General features: G+C 50.7%; 1 protein-coding gene across 2 annotated transcripts in view; it reads right to left on the bottom strand.

The window, feature by feature from the left end:
* Positions 1–396: 396 nt before the first annotated feature.
* Positions 397–27,447, bottom strand: part of LOC146869446 (E3 ubiquitin-protein ligase TRIM39-like) — a 183,271-nt gene continuing 156,220 nt past the window's right edge. For both annotated transcript variants that reach the window (XM_085599846.1, XM_085599843.1), the window contains 4 exons: positions 7,233–7,318; positions 5,279–5,421; positions 4,560–4,611; positions 397–1,316 (listed from right to left, as the gene is read on the bottom strand). In XM_085599846.1, coding sequence (XP_085455972.1) covers positions 1,169–1,316; positions 4,560–4,611; positions 5,279–5,421; positions 7,233–7,318 — 429 coding nt within the window. In that variant the 3' untranslated portion in view covers positions 397–1,168. The remainder of the gene's footprint in view (positions 1,317–4,559; positions 4,612–5,278; positions 5,422–7,232; positions 7,319–27,447) is intronic.

The following is a 27,447-nucleotide window of genomic DNA, read 5'->3' as shown; positions in this document are numbered from 1 at the left end:
GGCCATCAATGGGGAGAATCCCAAGCTGCCCTTGTCGTCCACTTAAATTCAAGGGTCTGGACTTCCCCGTACCAAACAAGATCGGAAGCTCCAACTGAAGGCAGGTGGAAGGCTTAGTCAAGTGAGACCTTTGGTGGAGGTTAGTCCTCTATTCAAAGCATATCTAACCTGGGAGGAGTTTCTACATCTGCTTGTGTTAGTAGGCAACATAGACAGTCATACAGTTGATATCGCTAGATGGCCCCTTAACATGGAAGGATCTAGGAAAAGGCCAATTGAATACTTCTAGAGGGTCTTTGGCAGCTCGTTATTTAGAGGACAGCAGGCCAAAATGAAGGCTTTTCCCAGATACTTCATTCAGCATCCCCAACTATATAGAACAGAAACGCGTCTTCATTCTACCTGCAATTCTGTGATTTTTATTCATTTATTTATTCCGAAAGGTAATGAAGCTGCAGTACGTATAAAAGGAAGTATCCATATGCCCCACTGGTGCTCTACAGCAAGTCTAAGTTTGTGTTATTTACAAATGAGTGTGCCAACAGTGCACAAAGAAGTAAAAAAATATGCAATTGCTTTGATATCAAAAGGAAGGCTATAATGTGTCTTTCGGGTCAGCTGCGATTATAGACTTGTCACATGGATGCCCACTGCTGTATACAGAGGCCAGTGAGGCTAATACACTACATTTATCACGTGGCACATTCAGATCAATTTCCATATCTCCTGCTCCCAACCAAAAGAGACAGATTAGTATGCAGTTCCTAAATAGTCTATTAAGTGACCGTTGGCAGGTGCTCTAACTGAGACCTCCTCTACCTCACTGCCAACAAAAAATTGCCACCCAGTTCAGCATTCCTCTGTCCCCACCCTGACCCGAGTGGCGAGTACCTGCATCTTTAGAACGGGTTACGCACCGCCACTTTAGTCCTTGATTGTCAACATGTTTGTAGGAGAGATCCTGAGGAGTTCTAGCATTGAAAGTGTCCTCCCTGAGGGCCAGAGGCGGCTCAGGGAAACAGCCCTGCTGTCCCCAAAAGCCTCATAATGATATCCTATCCCACCCCCTCTTCCCACAAGCCTCCATTGCTCCATCAGGGCTTCTTGGGGTTTAGCTCAACATAGTGACCTTGCTGGGATGCTTCACCCCAGCAGGGATTGGGTTTCTTCAGAGAAGGTCGTCCTCTCCTCGCTTCTTTTCAGTGTCTTTTTCTCGCCGGCTGACCACTCTCTTCTCTAAGTGCCAGTTTGTTGATGTTTGAAGGCCGTGGAATAGAGTTGTCGCAGAATGAGGTGGAATCCTTCTGCATTTTGCACTGTGAGGAACAAAGATAAGTTTGGTTACTGCTGGGTTCTTGCTAAGAGATGACAAATACATACATGGTGATGCCAAATGAGGCCTGCCAGAATGGCCAGTTCATCTACTGAGAAAGGCCACCAGGCTGACAGCCACCAGGCACATCCTGTCTGCCCATAACTATACAGGTAAAAAATACCCAACACATCCTGTTGGCTCACTTCAATACAGAACACGAAAAAGGTCCATTTTATCTGCTCAATTACATACAGAATATGAACACATTTGCCCTTTTCCATACCTATATTTACACTGAACCCATCCAGAGTGCTTATCTCCCTGGTGATACTAACCGCTGAGCAAATCTCGACTGCCTTTTACCATGGCGGTAACAACCAGTGGACCCATACGTCTTCCAGGCATTAACAGATCAGCTAGTTATTGTTGGCATAGATCCATCCAGAAACAGACCACCAAGCACCATTTTCTTATGCCCAGACCCCTATAGCATATGACTTCGGACCCCATTTAGTCTGCCCCTTTTCATAGAGAAAATACCCACCAAGCCCATCCATTCTGCCTGTTGCCTTACAACTGCCAATCACTACTGCCACAGTGTAGCCTATACATGCTCTACACTCAGATTTACTCTTTTAAGTAATTTATTTTACAAACACTGCCAACTTAATCACCCTTAGGTCTATTCTTGATTCCAATGGTAAAGGCTGTTTGGCCCCTGACTGCTGTTAAATGAGGAGAGTGTTGATTGGCTGCCTGGTGAGAAGGAGGCCATACTGTGTTGTCTGGTGATAGTTCTGTCAAGACTTTAAATAGAGTGTTGAGCTGTAATCTGGATATGGACAGATGGAAAACATTTATGAAGCGTTGCCTACATTTGGCACCAGCACTTTGTGTTCTGTTTGCCAGAGGGTAGAGAATTGCCCATCAGGAATCCAACCTAGTATGCTGTGTTTGGTCCTGGCTTGAAGTGCTTGACCAGATGCATTCTGGTCCTTTTTAACTGGCTTCCAAGTTCATGTTAAAATACACAGGTATTGATGTTTAATACCCGGTGAACAATTGATGACTGTGACTTAAGCTATTTTCTGACCACACATCAAAATGAGAAGGATGCTGTGGTTCAGAAAGGCTGCAGCACAGTTCTTAAGGATGCTTCTGAGATACTTGTGATGGATGAATATTGCTTCATTGGCTGTTTAATTGTAATTATAACCTTAGCACCAAAGGTGGAGGCTAAGTTCTACATTTTGTTGGAAATGCTGATGGGGTTCTAATGAGGCTGTGTGTGTGCCATGGGCGATGGGAAATGAGATTCTCTGCGGGTGTCTGCGGAGGCTGTAGTGGTGTTACACCGCACCATTTCATTAAATATTTTGACACACAACATGACAATATGTCTTCAGTAACTTGTACCAGAAGGTAATGCCCAAACATACTATGGATATTGTGTTCGAAGATGAGCTCTTTTAACTTTCTATGCCATGCCAGGGAACATACTCATGGGAATATTATGGCACACAGTGTGTGGATATATTTGTTGATTCTTTTCAGTTCCTGTGTCCCTGGGTAATCGTATCAGATGATTTGCCTAGCCATTACCAGAACAGTGTACACACATTATACTCCCATAATGTAAGGGGGTGCTCCACAAACCATGTGCATCTGATCTCCTGGTTGCCTCAGAATATGGTTGCCAGGTCTGCTCACTTCAGACTCATTTTTGTTACTCCGCATTATTACTTTGTCTCATGATTTACTACACTTAAGGGTGCTTTGTGGTGCCCTGGTTATCTGCGAAGTGCGACTCATGCAAAGGTCCACCTTTTTATTGTCTTTTCCGTGTTAAGCAATGTTTTACTATGCCTGATTTTTATTTTCAGTTTACCACTTCTGGCAACATTTCTAGCTTATGTTAAGCTGAGCCTTGGCGACTCTTTGCCCCGTGTGTATGAAGGTGGCATTTCTTTGCTCCGCTGTGCTTTGCTTTCTAGCTATGATTTTGATTGCTTTATATCGCTCTGGTTAATTACCAGGATCCATGGCTTTGAGCTAGATGAATTATCTGTTGTGCTTTAATATATAAGTCTTGCTCAGCTGGGCAATGCTTGTTTTTTGGTCTCATTTGCAGGTATTTGTGTTTTAAACAGGCTTTGACCATTGACTGTGCCTTGGATGTACCTTGCTTTTTACCAAGAACTTGGTATTGCTAACTGCTATCATGGCATATATTCCTTTCACATGTGGGCTCTGGTTGGCACACTGCTAGATCAACATTTCATATTAGATATCTGATTGATTTCTGTTTGATATCACATGGTGGTAAGTTTAGCTCCTTCGCCGCACTGGTGGTGGAAACTCTGCTGCATTTAGAGCTCTCTTTCATGGCAGTGGAGGTTGTAACACAAAAGAAGTAGTCTCAACCCCAGAAAAAAACACTTTGTGGGGACTCATCTGGTAGAAAATCCACCTCTGTGTATTGCACTATTTTTATAGTACTTTACTAACTCTTGTTGAGGCTCCAGAGCAAGATGATCCCGTGAGTAGAATACTGCTTCATTAGTGCATGGTTAGATGAAGAGAGCCATGTGGTGGCATTATCACTACTCACTGTGGGCTCTGGAAATGTGGACTGTTGTACACTGTTAGTGCCCCATATTTGGGTCTCTTTTTATATTGCTTGGAATTCAAAACGCAAGTTCTATTCAAAGTCTACCACCTTTTCTATGGTGGACTTTCACAGAGTTAATCCTTCCACGAATAGTGGCGCTTCAGCCTCTCTAGATGGCACCATTTCTGGCAGAGTTTACATTCAACCTTGGAAAAACCGATGACCGAGCCAGAGGTGCCTTTACTGGTTTGATGGTCACCATACAAGGTTCTCCAAATAGGTGCAGAACCATAGGAGGTGCAGACAGGGAATATGCTCTTCTCTAAATCAGCCCACTAGTCTCCTTCTCCGCCACCCTTGTACTGCCATTTGAACTCGTTGATGCAAACCGTATCAATTTCTTTGATTTTATCCATTCTAGTTCGATGGTTCTGTATTTTCTTTGCTTGACCCGGTCTCTCATCTGAGGTAGAACCCTGGTGATAGGCACAGTCCCATGCCATAAGTGGCAGCTAAATTATTTGCACCCAGCCCAGTTCCATTGTTATGCTTTGAAATATTACCCCTCACCCCCTTACAAAGTGAGCAATAGAGAGCCCTCTCGCTATTTGTTGTTGTGGAGAAGACGCATACCTTTCTGGAGAGCGACCTGAAACGAGGATCCATCTGGTAGATTTCTGATCATCTGTAGGCAATAAAAAATGAAGTCACGCTATTGATTCGAAGCAAAGATATTAGTGAAAGGAGGCACTGCATAACCTCAAAACATTCTGAAGTCAAACAGTTTAAGACTACAGCTTGAAGCAGAGAAATAGTGTTTCAGAAACCAGAGAGACAAGTCTTTCAGAATCAGCATCGGAAGGCACAAAATATCTTCCAGAAACCTCAAGAAAGAGAAGGCGTAACAGATCCAGCAGGACAACTAACAGTTTAGGGTGTTTTTTTGCTGGAAACACCTGAAGAAGGGACAGGGTGAGTGTTTGGTTGGAATTTCCTGAAAGGTTAAAGGGCTCTGCAGAAAATTGCAGAGTAGGAGTGTTGGATCAATTTTCAATGTTCTGAGACAAAAAAGGGATAGGAGTTGTGCAGGAAACTGGCAAAGCAGGAACATGTGTTTGTGCCCCAAGAAACGTACAAGGAAGCTAGGTAGAGATGAAGATTCTGTAGGAAACATTGAGAGAAAGCAACAAAAGCAATAGGATTTCCTTAGAGTGATCATTCTGGAGCAAAAGAATGGTCCAAGAATCCACGGATCTGGATAAAAGCATCAGCGGAAGACATAGAAAAATCATGTTTCTAGAGTGACCAGCAGAGTTGATTATGAGCAAATGGTGCTTTTGACGTGTCTGTACCAGGTCGGTGACGAGGATGCGTATCCCGGTGGGTCCCTGCTTGCACAGCGGATGCACCTGACCGGTGGGAATGCTGAAGCGTTCTGCCAGTCGATGGGTTAGTTCCCTGGTCGTGAGCTCCTCTAGATACAGCTCTTGGTACACTGCAGGAGACAGAGAGTATCTGTGGTTAGAGTGAAGACACCAGTGTGTGCCCAGCAGTTAACAGAAGATCCTGCTACCCTTCTTACTATCTCTCCAATCTCATCCAGCAAAGAACACACTTATAACTATGAAAGCAGTGCTGCTTCTAGGCACAGGCTGGACATAAGACAACACAAGCTGACAGTAAAGAAAGCAAATGAGGAAGAAAGAACTGAAAACCACATATGGACCTGGCTTTGAAGAGGCTGCTGCTCCCTGTTATATACCACATACCCAGCACAAAAACTGACACTTGGGAGGGTAGCGTCTCCCCCTGGTTTGGCACTGACATACACTGAGAATTGCCCACCAACGGCACTGTGCATTCTGGAACTATGTGCAGATGCATATACAGATAAGCCCTTTCGGGAAAAGCCTCTTACCCCCTTGAAATGTGACCAATGTCATCCAAATTGTCTGAACCCTTATTACACTTCCAATGATCTCTGGTCTGAGTCTAAAGCCCGGCTCAGTTCCCCTTCCTGGTCCCATCATTGCCCTTTGACCCATCAGTAGAGGCCCTGTGCTCCAGCTGACACTTCAAGCAGAGGAGAATTCAGTCCACCTGGGGCTGCATTACACATAGTGACCTCGGAGAGCTACAAGTGTATGCACCCACTCTTTGTGCCCCTGTATTATGGACGTCGGCATAGAGGCAAACATGTCCTCAAAAGGCGCACTGCCAGCTGCCCTCCTTCAGCCCAGCCCTCTGGTGGTGTGGACGGGGGTCTCATGGATTTCCAGAAAGTCCCTTGCAGGCAGGTGCAGTCACTCACTAGGGAAACCTCGCTCGACTCTTTAGCATGCCTGCAGCGTCCCACCTGCACTGTCAAACACTGAGTGACTTGTTAACAGCTACTCCGTATCTCACTGAATGCACGGCCCCAAGTCAGGCACGGGATCCCCGACACACTTGCTTAAAGATGCGTCAGGGCACAAACAAGGATAGTACACCGCATCTGTGATACGGGCCCTGGTCCCCTGAAGTGCCTAATATGTAAATAAATGATAAATAAACAGCTCACACATAAGTGCAAAGAACTAGTGTTTCTCTTAGGAGCCTACTCTGCACTAATAAACGCTGGTTCTGGGCAAGCCAATGGGAGGAAGACGTATGGCGTAGCGGCCAGAGCAGCTGACTCCGGAGCACTGGACTTGAGGTTCGATCCCGGCAGCAGCTCAGCTCAGCATCATGTGACTCTAGGCAATAGCCCACTTCATCCCCCGATGGCCCCAAGTGCCTGGAGAACCTTAGAGGTGATAAGTCGGGCTTTATGAATCCGGAATTATAAATGTTGCCTGTTTTTGATTTCACCTCCATAACCGGACTGGAAAGTAACCAAAATCAACATTGGCAAGAATGTTCAAGCCAGCCGCAAACTCCAGGAGACCGTAGTCTCCTTAATAGAAAGGGGCTATTGATGGGTGAAGGCATACCAGCCCACTCTGAAAGGAGCCTCCTAGCCTGCAGCCTACTTGGGAAATGCCAGAAGGCCAGACTGCCCTGTTCAACTCATGCCTCTTTCCTCCACCACCCTCCACTTCTTGTTTCTTAAAGTAACTCTCGCAGGTTCATCCCTAATTTCTCTCCTTGTCATTATTTTCATATATTTTTCTTACTCTCCTTTCTCTCATATCTGACTTTCTCCCTCGGATGTCAAAATCTGATGATGACAAATAAGTCCTGGTCTCCAAAAATGAATGCCTGTGCCCACCACCTGCAACCACCTTCACAAATTAAGCACTGGCCTCCAGGCCCTAGACTTCCTACCTGGGAGTGGGGCCTCCTCTTGCTTCTCGGTCTCCTCCTCTGTTGTCTCTCTGGCGATGTACAGTGTGAGGCGTGGCTGGATGCTTCTGAGGAAAAAAGCAAAATTACTGCTTACAGTTGGGTGCAGTTAAACTCCTACAAATGAGGTGCAAGCTGGGACAGATGTGTGACCGCCTCTGTGCCAGAAGATCCTGCACTCAGGAAAGTCAGCAGTTTTTAGGTCTCGCTGAGTCAGCGCGCATGCGCTTCTCAGAGAGACATTTAGTAGGTGAGTTTTCAAAGTGCTGCTGGCTGGCTTAGCACTTGCGTTCACGCGAGCGTGCAAGCGCGAACCGCCAGCCTTCAGCGCCATCTGTCTTTCCTCTCGCTTGCTCCCTGCCTCCGCCCCTCCCCTGCCTTTGTGCTTACAAGCGTTCGGGATTCTCCCACTATTTTATCTTCATACACGCTGACAAGAAGTATTTGCGAAGCCAATAGATCTGGGTTTCATTTACTAACGCATGCAAATATAGGCATTGTGGATTAATAAATAGGGACCAGACATAGAAGGTGCAAAAAAGGAAGACTGCACATGGTGTGTGAACATGTGCAAAACATATATTAACCAGCAGAAAAGCTCAATGCGAAATTGCAAACCAGTAAACAGCCAGTTCTAAGCGCTATATAAATAACTCCGGCAATAGTAAACCCCACTCAGCTTTTAATGGTTTTTTTTTACCCGTGCACTCTGAAAACGCTAGTCCAGTAGGCCTAATTAACATACCTAAGAGTCAATGGCTACCGTGAGCAGGCCTCTTTTACTTGCAGAGCACAAACTGCAGGCAAGATTGCTAGCATTTCCCGAGGGCCTCCAAACAGCTGGTGTGCCGCCATAAAACCGCAGGCAGCAACCGGACACGCACACCTGCCCCCAGCCCTCAGCTGTGCGCCGCCATAAAACCGCAGACAGCAACCGGACACACACACCTGCCCCAGCCCTCAGGCTCATCAACACAATCACAAACATTTGTAATTGAGGTTTCCTCAAATGTAACCATTCGCAGCAAGCCGGATACAGTGCTGTATCCATAAAACACGTGCAAGGAGGCCAGCTAGGGGGAGCAAGGGGCTGGCGGCTAGAGGCAAAGGGAAGCATTGAAAGCAGCTGACACGATCACGACCGGATGCTTTTTTTTAGGTCTCGCCTTGCTATCGCGTAAGCGATCGCAAAGCGAGACTATTGTGAGCGGGTTTTAAAAGTGCTCCCAAAAAGCGGATTGCATGGCTAGCACGCGCACAATCACGCGCATCGTGCCGCCATGCAATCTGCTTTTTGGGAGCACTTCAAAGGGTCCGCTCCCCCGCCTGGAAGGTGCTCCCCCGCCCACAAGCACGCGCGCGCCACGCTCCGCCAAACTTGTTTTTTTTGTGTGTTTTTTTAACTTTAAGCGCGAGGCGCGCGTGCGTCCAATGCTTGTTCTCCTTCGCACTGCCATTGTGTCTAGAAAGAACAACGGAAAATGTAAACACAGAAGAAAAACTGCAGCGCGGAAAATAGTGTACTGCATTACACCATTTATACAGCATTCCATAGCCTGAGGCGGCCATGAAGCGCATTTGGCATGACTGGGTTCTACGAATGTGAAAACTATCTTGCTATGAGAATAACAAAACTTTGCACAGAGAAAACCCAAAAAGCAATGCAACATTTGCAAAGGTCAAAAATCGGACTCCTCGCAAAACTCCCCACTCGAAACAAAATCTTTACACGCCTCTAGCATCTGATTTGCTTCTAAAGGGTACCCCCTTTCTCCGAATGTTGGGGTATTTTCACCTAAAATGCAAATCTTGGATCCCTCGCCCCCTCTTTCAACCTGCTATCAGAATTTCTAAAAGAGGTATGGTAGGTTTCAAAAGCATGTATTTAACGTAAATGTTTTTTTTTTCTTTTCACCATTGCTGTTGACTCTGTTGTCATTTAATATTCCGGCTTTGTTTAACGGCTATGTTATCAATCCACAGCCTTCTCAGAATAGACATGTCTGCAGGTACAACGGCCAATGCTGGGTCTAACTTAGAATGCTCCTCTCCTAAAGCGCGAGGCCCCACAGCTCTACTATCTGGTTTTGCATAAGACCCATGTGCCACGCTACCTTTTGGAGACGTTTGGTACCTTATCACACTCCTTATGTGGCCTGGGATTTGTTGCAGAAAAGACGTATACGTGTTTTCTCTTCTTGAGTCTGCCCATTTCTGTGCGGGAGGGGGCTTGTCTCACCAGCTCTTCTGCATTGCCGTTCCTCCCTCCTGCAGTACCATGCAGGCAAGCGGGAGGCTTGTCTTCTCTCTGTTTCCAACTTCATTCTTTTCTCTCTTGTTCCAACTTCAGTGATTTCTTCCAGAGTCCCTGCTCCCACATGCAAGGAGCACTTTTCACTACTGCATTTTGGGCACCCCGTTGAGGTGTCTCCCGCTCATTCAGATGGGAACCCCCTCACTGTTGCCTTTTCAGATTTCCCCACCTCTGGGGTCCTATGTGGCCCTACACGGAACATTTCCTACTCTTGAGGTTCTTTGACTGTCGCCCTCTGATGCAGTATGTTGGTATTTCTCTTGCCCATTTCCTAGTCTCCCTCACCGTCGGGCCCATGCTCATTCTTGCAGAAAGCCCTTCTGGTTTCTGTGTGCCTCAGCCCTTCTCCTCTCGCCCCTGCCTCTGTTCTTTCATGCTGGGTGCACTTGCTTCTGCATTTTTATTTCTCGCTCCTGAATTGAACATGTTGCTGCAGCACGAGTTTCTCTCTTCTGCAGTTCATTCTTTTTATTTTTTTGCAGTTTTTATATGGCGCGAACTCGACCCGAAGGTACTGGAATGCTTTACGTGAAAACCTGTTACATTACACAAGGACGCAATCATTTGGTGGGGGGTGGGGCACGGCAAGGAGAGATACAGTGATTTGTTCAGAACCACATGCTCTCGAGCTGACGCCGAGACTCAAACCTGGTTCTAAACTCGGCATCTCTAGCCGTTACGCCACACCATCGCCATCCAAATTCTCATCTTCCCTTTTAAAATCGCCTGAAAGGGCCACTGCTCTTTCCTGCAAAGTGCCCTTCTCCCTCTCTCTGCATTTCCCTACTCCTCTTTCCTGCAGTGACTGGTACCCGAGCCACGGTCTTCATAAGCGGCAGTAGTTAGGACCCAGAAGAAAGCGTTCTGCCCTCTGTCGGCTTCTCCCTTGGCATCATATTATCCAGGCAGATTCGCTCTGAAGCATATACATTGGTCTCGCGCGGCCAATCAGAATACTTCATGCTAAAAAAAACAAGCATTTACAATGCAATGGTCTCGGCAATATTATAGGTAGAGCTATTGGTATTGCTCATTATTTTTTTATCATTTTTGTATCCCTAAATAAATGGCATTGTCATTTCTATTGCCATTAGCTTTTTTTTGCATATGTGATACCTATTGCATTAGCAGAGAGAGAGTGAGGTAGTGAAATAGAGAGTGAGGTAGTGAGAGAGAGTGAGGTAGACAGAGAGGGAGGTAGTGAGATAGAGAGTGAGGTAGTGAGATAGAGAGTGAGGTAGATAGAGAGAGAGTGAGGTAGTGAGATAGAGAGAGTGAGGTAGTGAAAGAGTGAGGTAGTGAGGGAGAGGGATGTTGTGAGGTAGTGATATATAACCACAGAGTGATGTTGTGATGTAGTGAGATAGAGAGAGAGGTAGTGAAAGAGAGAGTGAAAGTGAGTGGAGTAGTGAGGTAGAGAGAGTTATGTAGTGAGAGAGAGTGAGGTAGTGGCGGCAAAGGCAGCGGAATGCGCCTTTAATTTACCTAGGCAGGGTTGCGCACGTAGGGCTGGGGAGAGCGGCGAGAATGTCGGTGCCTTTCCATACTACCGTTACCGCATAAAAGATGGTGGGGGCTGCGCCTGTGGTAGAATTATACGCCAGTGTGCCAGAATGGCGGCAAAACACGGTGGAATGCGCCTTTATTTTACTAAGGCTGTTGTTGCGCACGTAGGGAACAGCGAACGGCAGGAGTGTTAGGGCGTTTTCATAATATCGTTACCGCATAATAAGGTGGTGGGCGGGGCGACAGAGCGGCAACTTTACAGGCCTAATGGTACGGGCGGGTGAGTTATGCTCCCGCTTGATTTACACAAGTTGACCCATTTAAAGGCTATCGTTTTCTGCAGCATTCACAAAGGTGAAGTTTCCTTTAAAGAAAATAATGACGAAACCCACAATTTCTGTGCAGTATGGGTCAATAGTTAATAGCATCCCCAGTTATTCATGTGCAGACACATGTCACCATAATATACTGGGCCAGGATTCCAGAAGAAATCTTCGCAGCACGAAGGGAGGAAGGGGGGGACACAGGCGGCTTCCTCCCCTCCTCATGGAAGCCTGGCTTGGTGGAGTCTAGCCGTGAAAGCGGTAGCCTTCCGCCGGAATAGGGAGGGTTGTCATGTCGGCGTACATGTCTTCGGTGCCTTGCAATGAGCTTTAGATAGGTGGCAAAAGAGAAGAAGTTAGGAGGGTAATGCAGCACCTTGGGGGCAGGGGGAGACCGAAGAGGCGCACACTGCCGAAAGATAGTCAGTGAATGCTGCACTGCTAGCTCCGCCACTCTGCATAAGAGCTGTAACAACTTGCGGACGACCCCGTCTTGGTGCACGCATAAATAGAATGCCTTACTTAGAACCCCCACATTCTGCCCCAATAAAAAGCACTACTCCTTTTAATTTACACTCACAACAGCAAGAAGATCCTCATGGCCACGGACATAGAGGCGCTCGGCGGGGCCGCCATTTTCTCCCTACTCAAGCCGTCCAGGAAGAGGATGCCGCGCGCCGCTACCAACTTCCGGTCCGCAGAAACCGTGCACGCGCATGCGACACCCTGTAGCGTGACTGTAGGGGGCGCTCGCAGGACTGCAGCCCCCAACTTGAGGTAAACGGCGAATATTGTGGGACAAATTACCAGTGGCCGTTTAAAAAAATCATAACGCAACAATACCCGTGCCTAAATTAAAAGAAACGATTTTTAATAGTGAAACCGATCGTAGGTAAGTAAAACAATCAAATGGTTCGATATGTTCTGTGCCTAAACTCATCTAAAAATATGTTGGCGAAACACAACCGTAATAATTGTCGTTCGAAGGACTTAAATAAAATAGTCGCATTTCTTCAGCCTATCTTTCGTGATCTTCGCGTACATGCAAAGTCTTTGCTAAGTTTCAAGATGGCCGTCGGTGTTGTGTGAAACGGTCAATATTTCTTGTATCGAACCGACGACCATGTTTGGAATGAAAGTCGCCCTTTCCCTGCAGTGCAATGTAAGCGCAGCTCTTCCAGCATCTTTCCATACTCCACTGCCACATTGCATCTTAGAACAAGCATTAACAAGAAACACAACAGAATCAGAGAGAGACAACTGCCTTTCTCCGAGGCGAGGCAGAAATGCCTCGGAGAGAGGCAGCGGCGTTTCCGGATTCGGGGGCGTGTTTTGCTTTTCTCTCCTCTTGCCATTGGCTGGAGGAGATAATGAGAAAAGTAGCAAAAAACACGCCCCCGAATCCGAAAAGGACAGGGCCTGTTCGGGAGACAAACCTCTTCTCCAATGGCTGGCCAGCATTCAAGAGGCCAGCCAATGGAGAAGAGGGGAGAAGAGGGGCGGGTTCAAGCCCCTCTTCTCCAAGTCATTAAATCTCGGAGCGAGACTGTGCAAATGCAGCCCTCGAGCCGAGACCTAAAAATGACTCAGAATTATAAAATGCGATAGCTGAGCCTTTCTCCTCTCCCTTGTGTGCAATGCACTGGCCTAGATGCAGCGCGAGAGAGCTGTGGTGCCCGTACCCCGGGGCACAGCTCCCAGTATGTTACTCGGGTTTTAGACAAGGCCAGTGGCATGAAAGTCGGATTCATGTAGGGCTAGCTACAGTACGTCGCAGTAACTTGGTAGAGACGTCACGTGCCATGGTTGAGTGTTCTGGGGCGGTGTAACCAGAACAACTGCTTTGGTCTGTTCGACATCTCCAGTGGGTAATTGCGTTAGTAACCCCAAATTTCTTTTGGAGAAGAGTTGGGAGTCACAGAATATAGCAGGTGGCACGTTTCTAAGGTGTGTGAGAATGCGTTGCACGTGTGAAAAACAAAGTCCATCACTGGAATTATGACTCTAAGGGCCCATTAAAAGGAACTATTTTATGACATTTCAACACGGTCATTAGAGGCAATATTGTGGATGGTTTTAATACAGATGTCCGAAACCATCGTGCTGAGAGGTAAATTAGACACGGTTCATCGAAGGGTATAAATAGGGCTTGAGGGTTATAAATGATGGAGTAAGGTAAAATGCCCAGTTCTGTAGTTAGCCATGAATAACTGTAGTCTGTTGACTATAAAACACAGCGTGTCACTGCTGATTTACCAACAATCTTAAAAAGTAGCAGCAAACATACAGCAGCAAGCAAATGTGCCCATCAACACATTTCCATAAGAGTTGCAAAATGTAATATAGGTCCCATCTTTCTTTTGCCCAAGGCAGCTTTTTTCAATGTTCATTGTGAGCGGGACTTTCCGAAATTCTGTTTCTTAGATGCCCCTCTGTCTTGCCCACTGGTACAAACAGTGCAATATTCCTCCTTCCATTAGGGTGACCAACTGGCATTGGTACAAATTCAGGACGGTGAGTGTAAAAATTCAGGACAAAGGGTCAAAATTCAAGACAAATCTTCAGGACAATAGATAAGTTTTACAGACACATCAGAGGAGGTCGCGCAATAGTATAAGTAAGCCCACATATTCATCCATTTGCAAACCTATCCATCATGTATCCTTCTATCTATCATTTCACTCATCCATCCCTTCATCCATCCTTTCACTCATCCATCCATCATCCATCCACCCTAACCATCTGTGCACTCGTCCATCCACTCTTCTACCCATCCATCCGTTCACTCATCCATCCAGCCATTTACCCTTTTACCCATCCAGCCATCCTTTCACTTACTCATCCAGTGACCCAGTCACTCATCCTTTCACCCACCCATCCACCCTTTCAGTCATCCATCCATCCTCCCTTTCTCTCTCCATCGACCCTTTCACTTAGCCATCCTTTCTTCCTTCCTTCCTTCCATCCATCCACCCACCCATCCATCTACTCATCCACTCATGAATCCATCCATTGACCCTATCACTCATCCATCCTTTCTCTCATCCATCTATCCTTTCACTCCTTCACTCATCATTTTGTCCATCTACCCTCCCTTTCACTCACTCATCCATCCTTACATCCACCCTTTCACTCATCCGTCCATCCATTCACCCTTGCACTTATCAATTCATCAATCCATACATCATTTCAAACATCCATCCACTCACTCATCATCCATCCTTTCACTCATCCATCCTTTCACTCATCCATCCACCCTTTTACCCATCCAGCTACCCTTCCACCCATACATCCAGCTATTTACCTTTTCTCTCATCCATCCTTCCACTCACTCATCAATCCATCCATCCATCCATCCTCTCTCATTCTCCATCTATTCAATCTTTAATTCACCCATTCACCCTTTCACTAATTCATCCAGCCATCCACCCATCCCTTCACTTACTCACTCGCCCACCTTTCCATATTAATTTTGAGCTGATCCTTTTTGAGAAGAGGCCCATCAAGAACTTCACCCTCGCTGCAAGAGCCATTCCAGGACTGGGGCAGAAGCCACCCAGGGTGGAGACCGGATCCATCACAGGGGGGGGAGGGACAGGAGCCATCACTGGGGGGGGGGGGCAGGAGCCATCACAAGAGGGGGAACAGGATCCACCAGGGTGGGCACAGGGGTGGGCATGCAGTATTCAGGTATCATCTTGGCCCTTCCAGGGTGGGGGTAGGGCTCCCTCCTGGACAAGACAAGGAGAAGACAGGCTCTCTTTCTAAAATGTTAGTTTTGCCACCCCACACTGATGTACAGTACTTAAAGGAGATCCTCCAAGAGAACTGATTTAACTGATTGTCCTCCATACTTTGTTAATCAGTGTGGGTGCAATTGTGCCATTTCTTTATTTTATTACATTATAGACTGCATGTTTGAAGAACCGAGGTTTGCTTACAATTTAGTGACAGTAATTAAGCTCTGTGAAGAGAACCACGTGCTGCCTCGGTGCAATCAGGGCCGGTTCTAGGATGTTTAAAGGCCTGGGCAGAAAGGGAATGTGTGAGGCCCCTCTAACTTGCAGAGACATGACGCATTCAGGGCTGTTTGCATCTGAATAGATGCCCCTGCTCCTGAAGTTGCAGCCCCTCCCTCTCAGTCACCTTCAAACACCTCTTAACAGCTCATCAAGGGCTGAAGGTGTGAGGGTTGCCATCCCGCTGTGCCTCTCCAATGCTGCTGAGTATCTGAGCTTTGGTACAGTCAAGAAGGGAGGTGGGTGGAAGCTGTGCCGCTTTAGGGTGGTGCGACCGGTGCCCGGTTAGAATTACGGACAAATGGCGTCCGTTAAAGAATCCTTCACGGACAACGGACAGATGGCCGAAATTACGGACTGTCCGTGAAATTTACGGAAGGTTGGTCACCCTACCTTCCATCTGCATTTTTCCTACAGAGCCCTAATCCAACCAAGCACGAAAATAAATTGACAAGAGGCCATGCCTTAGTTTCATGGAGCAGAATTATACACTATTTGGCTGATGGAGATGTGCGCACTGCGGCCCGACAACTTACCCTGCTTCCAGCCGCTCAGCTGGAGATAGCAGTCGAGGGGGAAGACTGGCTTTTCCCGTTTTCAAGGGTTCGTGTAAGTAATTAGATGTCCTTGGAATTCGATGAGTTGCAGCTTTCCCTCCAAAACCTGCACATTACACTACAAGCTGAATAACACATAAATACGTCGAGGTCTACGTAGTATTTATTAACTTCTAGGAGCCAGCAAGCACAGTTAGAACTGTTCGGGTTGTCACACCGACGTGGAACTAACTGTGGCCAGTACGGCGGTGACGTGGAAGGGTGGGAATGCTAATTGAAATGTTTTCGACAAGATGTAGAAAGAAAACAAGACAAGCCCGGCGGAGCGTGGCGCACGCGCTTGGGGGCGGGGGAGCGCATTCCAGGCGGGGGAGCGGACCCTTTGAAGTGCTCCCAAAAAGCGGATTGCATGGCTAGCACGCACACAATCATGCGCATCGTGCCGCCATGCAATCCGTTTGGCATCGCACTTCAAAGGGTCCGCTCCCCCGCCCCCAAGCGCGCGCACGCCACGCTCCGCCGGGCTTGTCTTGTTGATAAGCAAGGAGAGATTAGTGATTTGCCCACAATCACAGGGTGTTGAGCCGACGCCGAGACTCGAACCTGGTTCCCAAGTTCCAAAGTCGGCAGTCCTTTGCATATTGGATTAGGTGTCTCCTCTGGGCACTTTAATGTTGGGTGTTTCCGCCTCACAGCGGCGCTATAAAGCCTAGAGCACAATTCTGCATTTAATAAGAAAAAAACTAGAACTTCTTTCCGTAGTTTAAGCAATTTGCAATGCAATATGTCTCGCATTTACGCGCGTTTGAGCTATTGACATTGCAAATGACAATGCATTTATCTGTTTTTAAAAATTAAATAGAAGGCAGTCATTTGCAATGTCAATAGCTCAAACTCGCGTAAATGCGAGACCTATTGCATTGCAAATGCTTGTCTTCTTTTCTGTTTATTATCTCAAGTCATCTCCCTGAGGAGGGTACGGTATAGCCATCAGGACAAAACACAATACAAGATTTCTGCAAGCAGGGTCGGCTCAGTGACTTCGCATCCATGGAGTTCTTATTTTTAGGTCTCGACCTTGCTATCGCGTAAGCGATCGCAAAGCGAAACTATAGAAAGCGGGTTTGAAAAGTGCTCCCAAAAAGCGGATTGCATGGCTAGCACGCGCACAATCACGCGCATCATGCCGCCATGCAATCCGCCTTTTGGGAGCACTTCAAAGGGTCCGCTCCCCCGCCCCCAAGCGCGTGCACGCCACGCTCCGCCGGGCTTGTCTTGTTTTCTTTTTTTTTTAACTGTAAGCGCGAGGCGCGCGTGCGGCCAATGCTTGTTACACCTACCTACGAGTATCGACGTTCACCAAATACGTGTTACACCTACCTACGAGTATCGACGTTCACCAAATGCGTGTTTTATTGTCCGGAGCACCTCTAAGATATTCATGGAATCTTGTCCCAATTAGGGACGGTAGTATAGGTTAATAGGCGGGTAAACATACCAGCCAAGGGACTTGCTTCAGTCACTGGGCCATAAAGGGTTAAGCGAGCTTCCTTAGCATTATTCTGCATTTGTCTGCCATCTCGGGAGGGTCGAGGGCACCGTTAACAGAGGTTTATGGAGGCAATCGGTGACGTCAGCAGCACTGGTATGTGTTTCTCCTGGATGGAGGGAGTTACTTGTGTTTTCTTTAGTGGTAATTAGGGGCCACTTGGGCCATATGCTGTAGTGTGGCTTCATTTGTACAAACAGACTGCAGCATTAGTAAGCCTCTGCTCTGCCTTGTACACCACATGGCCCCAGCCAGGCTGCCTTCTTCCTTTGCAGTACAGCAAATAAGGTTACCAGAGGAACCGACGCAATGCTGGGCCTTTTTTACCCATCGACTGGATAAACCAAGCTGACCCAAGACTACAAACCACAGAATACATTTGGCATAGTCAGTCTGGTAACCGTACAGTGGAGGTTGCCTCATCACCATACCTGTCTTTGCCCTTAGACGCCATTACTGTATCCCATGTATTTTCGAGTCCTTTTCCTGATTTTGTCCTTTGTCACTCTTAACTATTTCCGTGTACGTAGGTAGTTCCGTATATTTACAAAACTTTCTCGCGGGAACAATTTTATCTTACTTCTCAGCCTCGTACCATTCCACGTTTTATCCCTGGCCCTCTTATTCCATTCTATTCGGTATACTGGACATCTTTGGAAATCTCTAGCCTGTCTCTGTTGAGAGTACCCGAGTTGCCTTCCTCGCGACGCCCATTTCTTACACTCAGCATCGTGTGACTCTATATATATATTTTTTTTTTGCATTTATATAGCGCAAACTCGACCCGAGGGTATTGGAGCGCTTTACATGAGCGCCAGCTACTTTACTCAAGGATACATTGATTTTTTGGAAGGCACGGGGAGATTAAGGGCCTCATGTAGGTAGCATACCAGTTACCACTTCTAAAATACCGAACGATACCGAATCGGTATTTTAGAAGTGGTAACTCGTATGTAGGTAATGAGTCGGTATTTTTTACCGATTCGTTACAATTCGGTAATTACCGAATCGGTATTTACCGATTCGGTAATGAGGCATACCTTCCCATTGAGGGGAAGGTATGCCTCATTACCGAATCGGTAAATACCGATTCGGTAATGGTGGAGAAAATGCAAGGGTGGCAGGGTGTCACATTGACACCCTGTTGCACCCCTGATTCGGCCATGTGTGCACATGTGGCACACATACATGCCCTAAGGGCATGTATGTATGCCACATTGCACACTGCTACGCGTTTCCAAATGCATACACCCATACATTAATTATTTACCACCAACTAAAAGTTGGTGGTAAATACCGACTCATAAACACACACACACACTCCCCCTACATATCATTTCTGAAATCGGAATTTACCGATTCGGTAAAATTACCGAATCGGTAAAATTACCACATCGGTAACGTTACCGAATCGGTAATTTTACCGATTCGGTAGTTTTACCGATTTGGTAAATTCCGATTTCAGAAATTGACCCCCTACATACCAATAGCCAATATACCGGTCGGTAACGGTATAATTACCGAAAATCGGCCGTTACCGACCGGTATATGGCTACCTACATGAGGCCCTAAGTGATTTGCCCAGAATCACAGGCTGTTGAGGTGAGCAAGACTCGAACCTGCCTCCCCAGTTCCAAAGTCAGCAGCTATGATCGTTGGGCCAAATCCTCTATTACAATATATGAAATCGACGCTGCCCCTTTCTTGCCATAGTCTGTGTGAGACCGGACTCGTGGCGTTGGCCCTCCCGACCAGCAAGCCACCCTGCAACCGCACCAATCCCCGATGTCACAGACTTCCGGCCACCATGGCCCAACATCCCGATGGCCGGCCAGACCCTAACACGCATGCCCGGCCGAGGGAGAGGGAAACCCCCCCAAGCCAGACCGGGAGGCGCCGTCCCTGTCACAGCTCTGGTCTCTTCCCCAAGGAAGGTTTCGAGCGGCCACCAGGCCCCCGGTGAGCGGGCGCCTCGCCTGCTGGGTGTCTGGAGTCCCTCCCGGACCCACCTGAACAGATCAAAGGGCCGAGCGACAGGAAGTCCCGACACACCGCCCCCAGGCACCAAGACCCCTCTCGGCGAGGACTCCGGACTTCAAAGAGGAGGGGGAGTATAACAAGGGGTGCTGAAGGGACGGGAGGCAGAGAAGACCTGGACTGATGAGAGCCTGCTGACCTGGTCGCAGCTCGATCGCTCCCCGAACCGAAGAACGCTACCCGAACTCTGAACCATCTGAGCCCTGCTGACGCTGTTGCAGCTCCCCGAACTCTGAACCATCTGAGCCCTGCTGACGCTGTCGCGGCTCCCTGAACTCTGAACCATCTGAGCCCTGCTGACGCTGTCGCGGCTCCCCGAACTCTGAACCATCTGAGCCCTGCTGACGCTGTCGCGGCTCCCCGAACTCTGAACCGTCTGAGCCCTGCTGACGCTGTCGCGGCTCCCCGAACTCTGAACCGTCTGAGCCCTGCTGACGCTGTCGCGGCTCCCCGAACTCCGAACCACCTGTGCCTGCTGAGTGACTCGCGGCACCCTCCTCCATGGGAATCGGCAGAGATTGCCGAGAGAAGCAACATCCCCCCAGCTCGAGGATTGAGAGCTGTGCGCAGGATACTCCGCAGAGACACTCACTCAAAGACTGTCCCGCTACCCCCATACCCCCATCACGAGATCGCCGCTGATTGTGGCCCTGTTTCCATACCAGCATTTCGGATCATAAAGATCCCTTACGTCCACGATAAAGTATACTGTCTTACGAAGAACTACCGTGTGGTGTCCCTCTGTCAGAGAGTGCAAGCGCAGTGTGTGCGATCCTAGGTACGAGCCCCTTCCAGGAAGGGCCTCCCCGCCCTTGCTCGGCCTAACTCTGGGAGAGGTGGGTCAACGGGTGGTCAGGAACGTATTCCGAAACCCCCCCGGAGAACGCCTTCCAACATTTGGTGGCAGACGACGGGATCCGAGCCGACACCTAGAGATCGTGCAGTAAACGACTGACGCACTACCGGAAAGAAATGGAAGGAGAAACCTCCCTAGGTGCCGCAGGTACCAACACAAGCACGACATTCCGAGAGGACCAATTGGAATATTATACGCACCGAGAACTAAAACAATTCTGCAAAGACCTTGGAATCGCTACCACCGGATTAAGCACGAAAGAGGATTTCCAGGGAGCATTGAAGACCTGGGTCGAGGCCGGAGCTTCCCGGGCACAAACAGAAGGAGAGCCGCCAAACGAACCACGAAGCATCCCGGGGAGGAGCAGCACCCCAGAGGGGGGCCTATCCCCGGAGGAGCTAGCGGACCGAAAAAGGGGCCGCAACCACGAACTAGAGCTAGCAAAACTAAAAATCGAGGGAGAACTAAAGCTGGCCGAGAAGAAACTGGCAGTAGAACAATTACGCCTACAAGGAGAACTCGAGGAAAAGAAGCGACAGAGAGAGCACGAAGAAAGAAAACTCCAGCTAGAACACGAATGCAGCCTGAAAGAGATCGAGCTCAAGGCTAACAGTGAGGAGGCCAGACCCTCGGGAACTCAACCCCTCTCCTCCGTCGTGGAACCAAAGGTCCACATCCCCAAGGATGTGGTGAAAGAATATTACAAGAACGACGACATCCAGCAATGGTTCAAGGCCTACGAAGTTGCCATGACCTCCCACCGAGTCCCGCAGAAAGACCGGGGGCCTGGGTTGTGGGGCCGGTTCCTGAGCGAGGGGAGAGATACCCTGCTAGACCTGCCCTCCACGGTGCTGAACTCCTACAGTCCCATGAAAGAGGCCCTAGTAGCCAGGTATGGGCTCACCCCCGAAATGTACCGGCAACGGTTTTGAGACTGCAAAAAGATACCTGGTACAACATGGGTGGAGTACGTGAACTTTTACAGCCGGGCCCTGGACGGGTGGATCAAGGGCAGCAAGGTCTCCACCTTTGAGGAGCTGTTTGACCTAATCGCGTGGGAACACTTGTCCGCCAATTGCTTTGTGGAGTTACGCCAGCACCTCCTGGACAGCAAGCTCACTGACCCTCGAAAACTGGCCGTCGAGGCTGACCGATGGGTGAACACCCGGGCCTCACGGGATCCTGTGGGAGACTACGGTCGCCACAGTCAGGGACACCCCCACCAGAGGGGCAGAGGGAATCAAGGCCGACCAAAAGAATTCCCGGGGGGCTCCCAGCACAGTCCCCCCAGAGGACAACCTCCGCACTTTCCAGCCCCACCTCCGGCCAGCACCGGGCCACCGGGGAGGTCGGGACCCCGAGTGAGGATCACCTGTTTCCGCTGCCAACAGACTGGACACTATGCCAGTGACCCTCAGTGTCCCATGTACCAACGACCCGCCACGACAACCCCTCCGGCTCGACAAATGGCCTCCGTAGCCCTGGGAGAAGAGATGGAAGACTCCGAAGAATGGGAGCCAGCCGCCATGGCCCTGGTCTCCCTAGGGGACCGAGAGATGGTCCCCGGAACACCCCTGCCCGCCAACACGAAGAAGTACCGACAGCAGGTGATGGTCAACGGTCACCGCGTCGAGGGCCTCCGCGACACTGGGGCGAGTGTCACAGCGGTCCACTGCCACCTGGTCTCCGAAGACCAGATCCTGCCCGACGCATTTTGTCCAGTCATATCGTCGGACAATTCCGAGAGCCTATGCCGATGGCCCTGGTCCCCTTCGAATGGGGGGGAGTCACCGGCAAGTTGAGGGTGGCAGTCCGAACCTCCCAGCCCGTAGACTGCCTCCTGGGCAACGACCTTGAGAGTTCCCCGTGGTGACAAGTGGAACGAAGAGCCCATCTAGAAATGATGGGCCTACCCGAATGGGTATGCGCCACCACGCGCTCTATGACTCTCAGATTGCCTTCCTCCGAGGGAGGTGAGGCCACCCCGCTGAACACAGTCGCCGTCCCCGAGGTCCGGGACGCACTACCCGAGCCCGACGACCCTCTTCCGGAAGAAGCAACCATTCCCGATGACGGGTCGGTGCATCCAGATCCCGAACCACTGACCGAGCTCGGGGACCTGACCGAGATGGCCCAGTGGCACTGCGAGGGAGGTCCCTCCCGAGAAGAATTCTGCCAGGAACAAGCCACCTGCCCTTCCCTCATTGGACCCCGACAGCAGGCCGAAGCCCAAGCAGCGGGCGACCAGTCCAGAACCCACTGGGTATACTGGGAAAACGGCCTCCTGTACAGCGAACATTAGTCGGCCGAGTTGGGATCGGCCCGAGTACTGGTGGTACCCCTGCGCTTCCGAAGTCTCCTCCTGGGCCTGGCCCATGATGTACCCCTGGCCGGACACTTAGGCCAAGATAAGACCTACCAGTGAGTCGTTACCCACTTCTATTGGCCCAAGATGCGAGCGAATGTGGAGGCCCACTGCAATTCATGCCTCACGTGCCAGGCAAGCGGAAAGAGTGGGGGGAAGCGCAAGGCTCCGCTACAACCCTTCCCCGTTGTTAGTACCCCTTTTGAGCGGGTGGGAATCGACATCGTGGGACCCCTAGATCCCAAGACCGCCCAGGGCCACCGGTTCATCCTCGTCCTGGTGGACCATGCCACCCGCTACCCCGAAGCCATTCCCCTCCGCACAGTGACGGCCCCCGTGGTAGGCCGGGCCTTGATGGGGATCTTCTCCCGTGTGGGGTTCCCTCGCGAAGTCGTGAGTGATCGTGGCACGAACTTTATCTCCAAATACATGAGGTCCCTATGGCAGCAGTGCGGGGTATCATACAAGTTCACCACCCCATACCACCCCCAAGGGAATGGCCTAGTCGAGCGATTTAACAGGACCCTGAAAGGGATGATCATGGGCCTCGAAGAACCCCTACGCCGGAGATGGGACGTCCTCCTCCCTTGCCTCCTGTTCGCCTACCGAGAGGTTCCCCAAAAATCTCTGGGGTTCAGCCCGTTCGAACTACTGTACGGACACCCCGTCCGGGGACCCCTGAGCCTGGTCAAGGAGGGTTGGGAAACGACTCTCCGGGGGACCCCTCCTGATGTGTTCCGATACATCCTGGCGCTCCGCAACCAGACCCGGAAATTCCGAGAACTTGCAGAGACAAACCTCGAGGCTAGCCAGGAAGAGATGAAGCGCTGGTATGACCAGAATGCCACGCTGGTCGAGTTTCAGCCGGGCCAACAAGTCTGGGTCATGGCCCCGGTGAAACCCTGCGCCCTCCAAGACAAATGGACTGGTCCCTTCAAGGTGGTCGAGCGGAAGAGCCAAGTCACCTATCTAGTCGATGTGCAATCCCCGCGGAACGCCCTCCGGGTCCTCCTCGTGAACCGCCTCAAACCCCACTTTGTGAGGACGGAGTTGAGCTTGCTCCTGGCCACCGACGATGGGACTGAAGAAGACACCGAACCCCTTCCAGACCCCCTGGGTGCTAAAGAGACCGATGGCTCCGTGGAGGGGGTGAGACTGTCAACCACCCTCACCTCCCAACAGTCCGACGACTGCCGACGGCTACTAAGGCAGTTCACGGACCTCTTCTCCCTAACCCCTGGGGTCACCGACTGGTGTGTCCACGACGTAGACACCGGCGACAGCCCGCCAGTGAGACACCGAGCCTACCGGGTCCCTGATCGGGTCCGAACCTGCATCCATTCGAGGTAGCTAAGATGATGGCCCTCGGGGTGATTGAACCCTCCGACAGCCCCTGGGCCAGCCCGGTAGTCCTGGTCCCGAAAGCGGCTCTCCCTGGTGTCGCCCCGAGCTGAGGTTTTGTGTGGACTACCGAGGACTCAATGCGGTCACCCGAGCGGACGCTCACCCTATCCCCCGCGCCGACGAGCTCATCGACCGCCTCGGGGCCGCTCGCTACCTCAGCACCTTCGACCTAACCTGCGGATACTGGCAAATTGCACTCACTGAGGGAGCCAAGGAGCGCTCCGCCTTCTCCACCCCGGATGGGCACTACCGCTTTAGGGTGATGCCGTTTGGAATGAAGAATGCCCCGGCCACCTTCCAGCGGCTGGTGAACAGGGTCCAGGCCGGACTAGAGGGGTTCAGCGCAGCGTACCTAGACGACATAGCCGTATTCAGCTCCCAATGGACCGAGCACCTCCAGCACCTCCGACAAGTCCTGCTGGCTCTGCGCCAGGCCGGCCTCACCATCAAAGCCATCAAATGTCAAATTGGACAAGGCTCCGTAATCTATCTGGGGCACCAGGTGGGAAGCGGGCAGGTCGCCCCCCTCCAGCAGAAGATCGACGCCACCCTGTCCTGGGAACCCCCAACGACCCAAACGGAAGTCCGGGCCTTCCTGGGCCTCACCGGTTACTACCGGAGGTTTATTAAGAACTATGGCAGTATCGCAGGCCCCCTCACAGAGCTAACCTCCAAGAAACACCCGAAGAAAATACAATGGAACCCCCCGTGCCAAAAAGCGTTCGACGCCTTGAAGGCCGCTATATGTACTGCTCCGGTACTCAAGGCCCCCGACTACTCTCAGGAGTTTGTGGTCCAGACGGACGCCTCGGAACACGGCATCGGGGCAGTCCTCTCACAGTTCAACGACAAAGGCGTAGATCAGCCCATAGCCTTCATCAGCCGAAGGTTGCTACCTCGAGAACAGCGGTGGAGCACCATTGAAAGAGAGACCTTCGCAGTAGTCTGGGCCCTCAAAAAGCTACGGCCCTACTTGTTCGGAACACACTTCCGAGTTCAAACAGATCACCGACCCTTGCGGTGGTTGATGCAGATGCGAGGAGAAAACCCCAAGCTGCTACGCTGGTCAATCTCCCTCCAGGGGATGGATTTCACTGTGGAGCATCGCCCCGGGACGGACACGCCAACGCGGACGGCCTGTCCCGATTCTTCCGCTTCAGCGAGGAGAACCCCCAAGTGGATGGGTAGTTCTCCCCGCCTTTCAGCTGGGGGGGGCACGTGTGAGACCGGCCTCGTGGCGTGGGCCCTCCCGACCAGCAAGCCACCCTGCAACCGCACCGATCCCCGATGTCACAGACTTCCGGCCACCATGGCCCAACATCCCGATGGCCGGCCAGACCCTAACACGCATGCCCGGCCGAGGGAGAGGGAAACCCCCCCAAGCCAGACCGGGAGGCGCCGTCCCTGTCACACCTCTGGTCTCTTCCCCAAGGAAGGTTTCGATCGGCCACCAGGCCCCCGGTGAGCGGGCGCCTCGCCTGCTGGGTGTCTGGAGTCCCTCCCGGACCCACCTGAACAGATCAAAGGGCCGAGCGACAGGAAGTCCCGACACACCGCCCCCAGGCACCAAGACCCCTCTCGGCGAGGACTCCAGACTTCAAAGAGGAGAAAGAGTATAACAAGGGGTGCTGAAGGGACGGGAGGCAGAGAAGACCTGGACTTACGAGAGCCTGCTGACCTGGTCGCGGCTCGATCGCTCCCCGAACCGAAGAACGCTACCCGAACTCTGAACCATCTGAGCCCTGCTGACGCTGTCGCGGCTCCCCGAACTCTGAACCATCTGAGCCCTGCTGACGCTGTTGCGGCTCCCCGAACTCTGAACCGTCTGAGCCCTGCTGACGCTGTCGCGGCTCCCCGAACTCTGAACCGTCTGAGCCCTGCTGACGCTGTCGCGGCTCCCCGAACTCCGAACCACCTGTGCCTGCTGAGTGACTCGCGGCACCCTCCTCCAAGGGAATTGGCAGAGATTGCCAAGAGAAGCAACATCCCCCCAGCTCGAGGATTGAGAGCTGTGCTCAGGATACTCCGCAGAGACACTGACTCAGAGACTATCCCGCTACCCCCATACCCCCATCACGAGATCGCCGCTGATTGTGGCCCTGTTTCCATACCAGCATTTCGGATCATTAGGATCCCTTATGTCCACTATAAAGTATACTGTCTTACGAAGAACTACCGTGTGGTGTCCCTCTGTCAGAGAGTGCAAGCGCAGTGTGCGATCCTAGGTACGAGAGCCTTCCAGGAAGGGCCTCCCCGCCCTTGCTCGGCCTAACTCTGGGAGAGGTGGGTCAACGGGTGGTCAGGAACGTATTCCGAAGCCCCCCCGGAGAACGCCTTCCAACAGTCTGTTACCTTGTGAATTGTTGCTCTACACTCCTATTCCATCTGCCTCGCCACCTCCTCTTTAGCCTCCTGCTCCATTTCCTGGAGCTCTGGGTGTCCTAGGTGTCTGCGTTCCAAAACTCTGAGAGTCTTGTCTCCCTCCTCAACTTCCTTGAGGAGTGTACGCCTGACCCCTGCAGCTTCTGCTATACAATGACCTCTCAATATTACCTTAAAGACGTCCTTCGCTACCTGTGGGGAAGAGGCTGTCCCTACATTCTCAGTGAAGTAGTGAGCTAAACTGTCCCCAATCCCTTCTCGAAATACTTGGGTGCCGATCACGATCCGGTAAAAAAATTCCCCGTACGACTCGTATCCGGTCTTTCTACCGTACGAATCATACACGTGCCGAACAAACTGCCAATCACGATTCGCATGGTAAAAAATACGAACCGCATTGGGAATTATTCCCCACACGTCCTCGGGTCGGAAAATGTGTCCGACACGTCCTCGGACGATTTACCGTACAAATGTGAAAAGTGAAGTCCGACCGCGGAATTACGATCCATCCCGTGCGTCCGATGTTACAACCGTATGGAAAAAACACCGTCCGCACCGAACTCCCATAGCAACCATGGAGACATGTGCCCACATACGTGGCCAACACCCCCCCAGCCCTCCTATGTACGAGTCGAATCCCCACCCGTGTATGTACACCCGTGTATGTACGAGACGTACCCCCACCCGTGAATGTATGGAGCGTACCCCCACCCCAACCGTGTATGTACGACCCGTACCCTCACCCACGTATGCATGGAGTGTACTCCCACCCCAACCGTGTATGTACGACCCGTACCCTCACCCTCGTATGCATGGAGCGTACCCCCACCCCAACCGTGTATGTACGACCCGTACCCTCACCCGCGTATGCATGGAGCGTACCCC

This window comes from Triturus cristatus, chromosome 1_1 (assembly GCF_964204655.1).
Source record: "Triturus cristatus chromosome 1_1, aTriCri1.1, whole genome shotgun sequence".
NCBI classification, from domain to species: domain Eukaryota; kingdom Metazoa; phylum Chordata; class Amphibia; order Caudata; family Salamandridae; genus Triturus; species Triturus cristatus.
The sequence above is the reverse complement of the archived record's forward strand: the minus strand, read 5'-3'. Positions and strand labels throughout refer to the sequence as shown.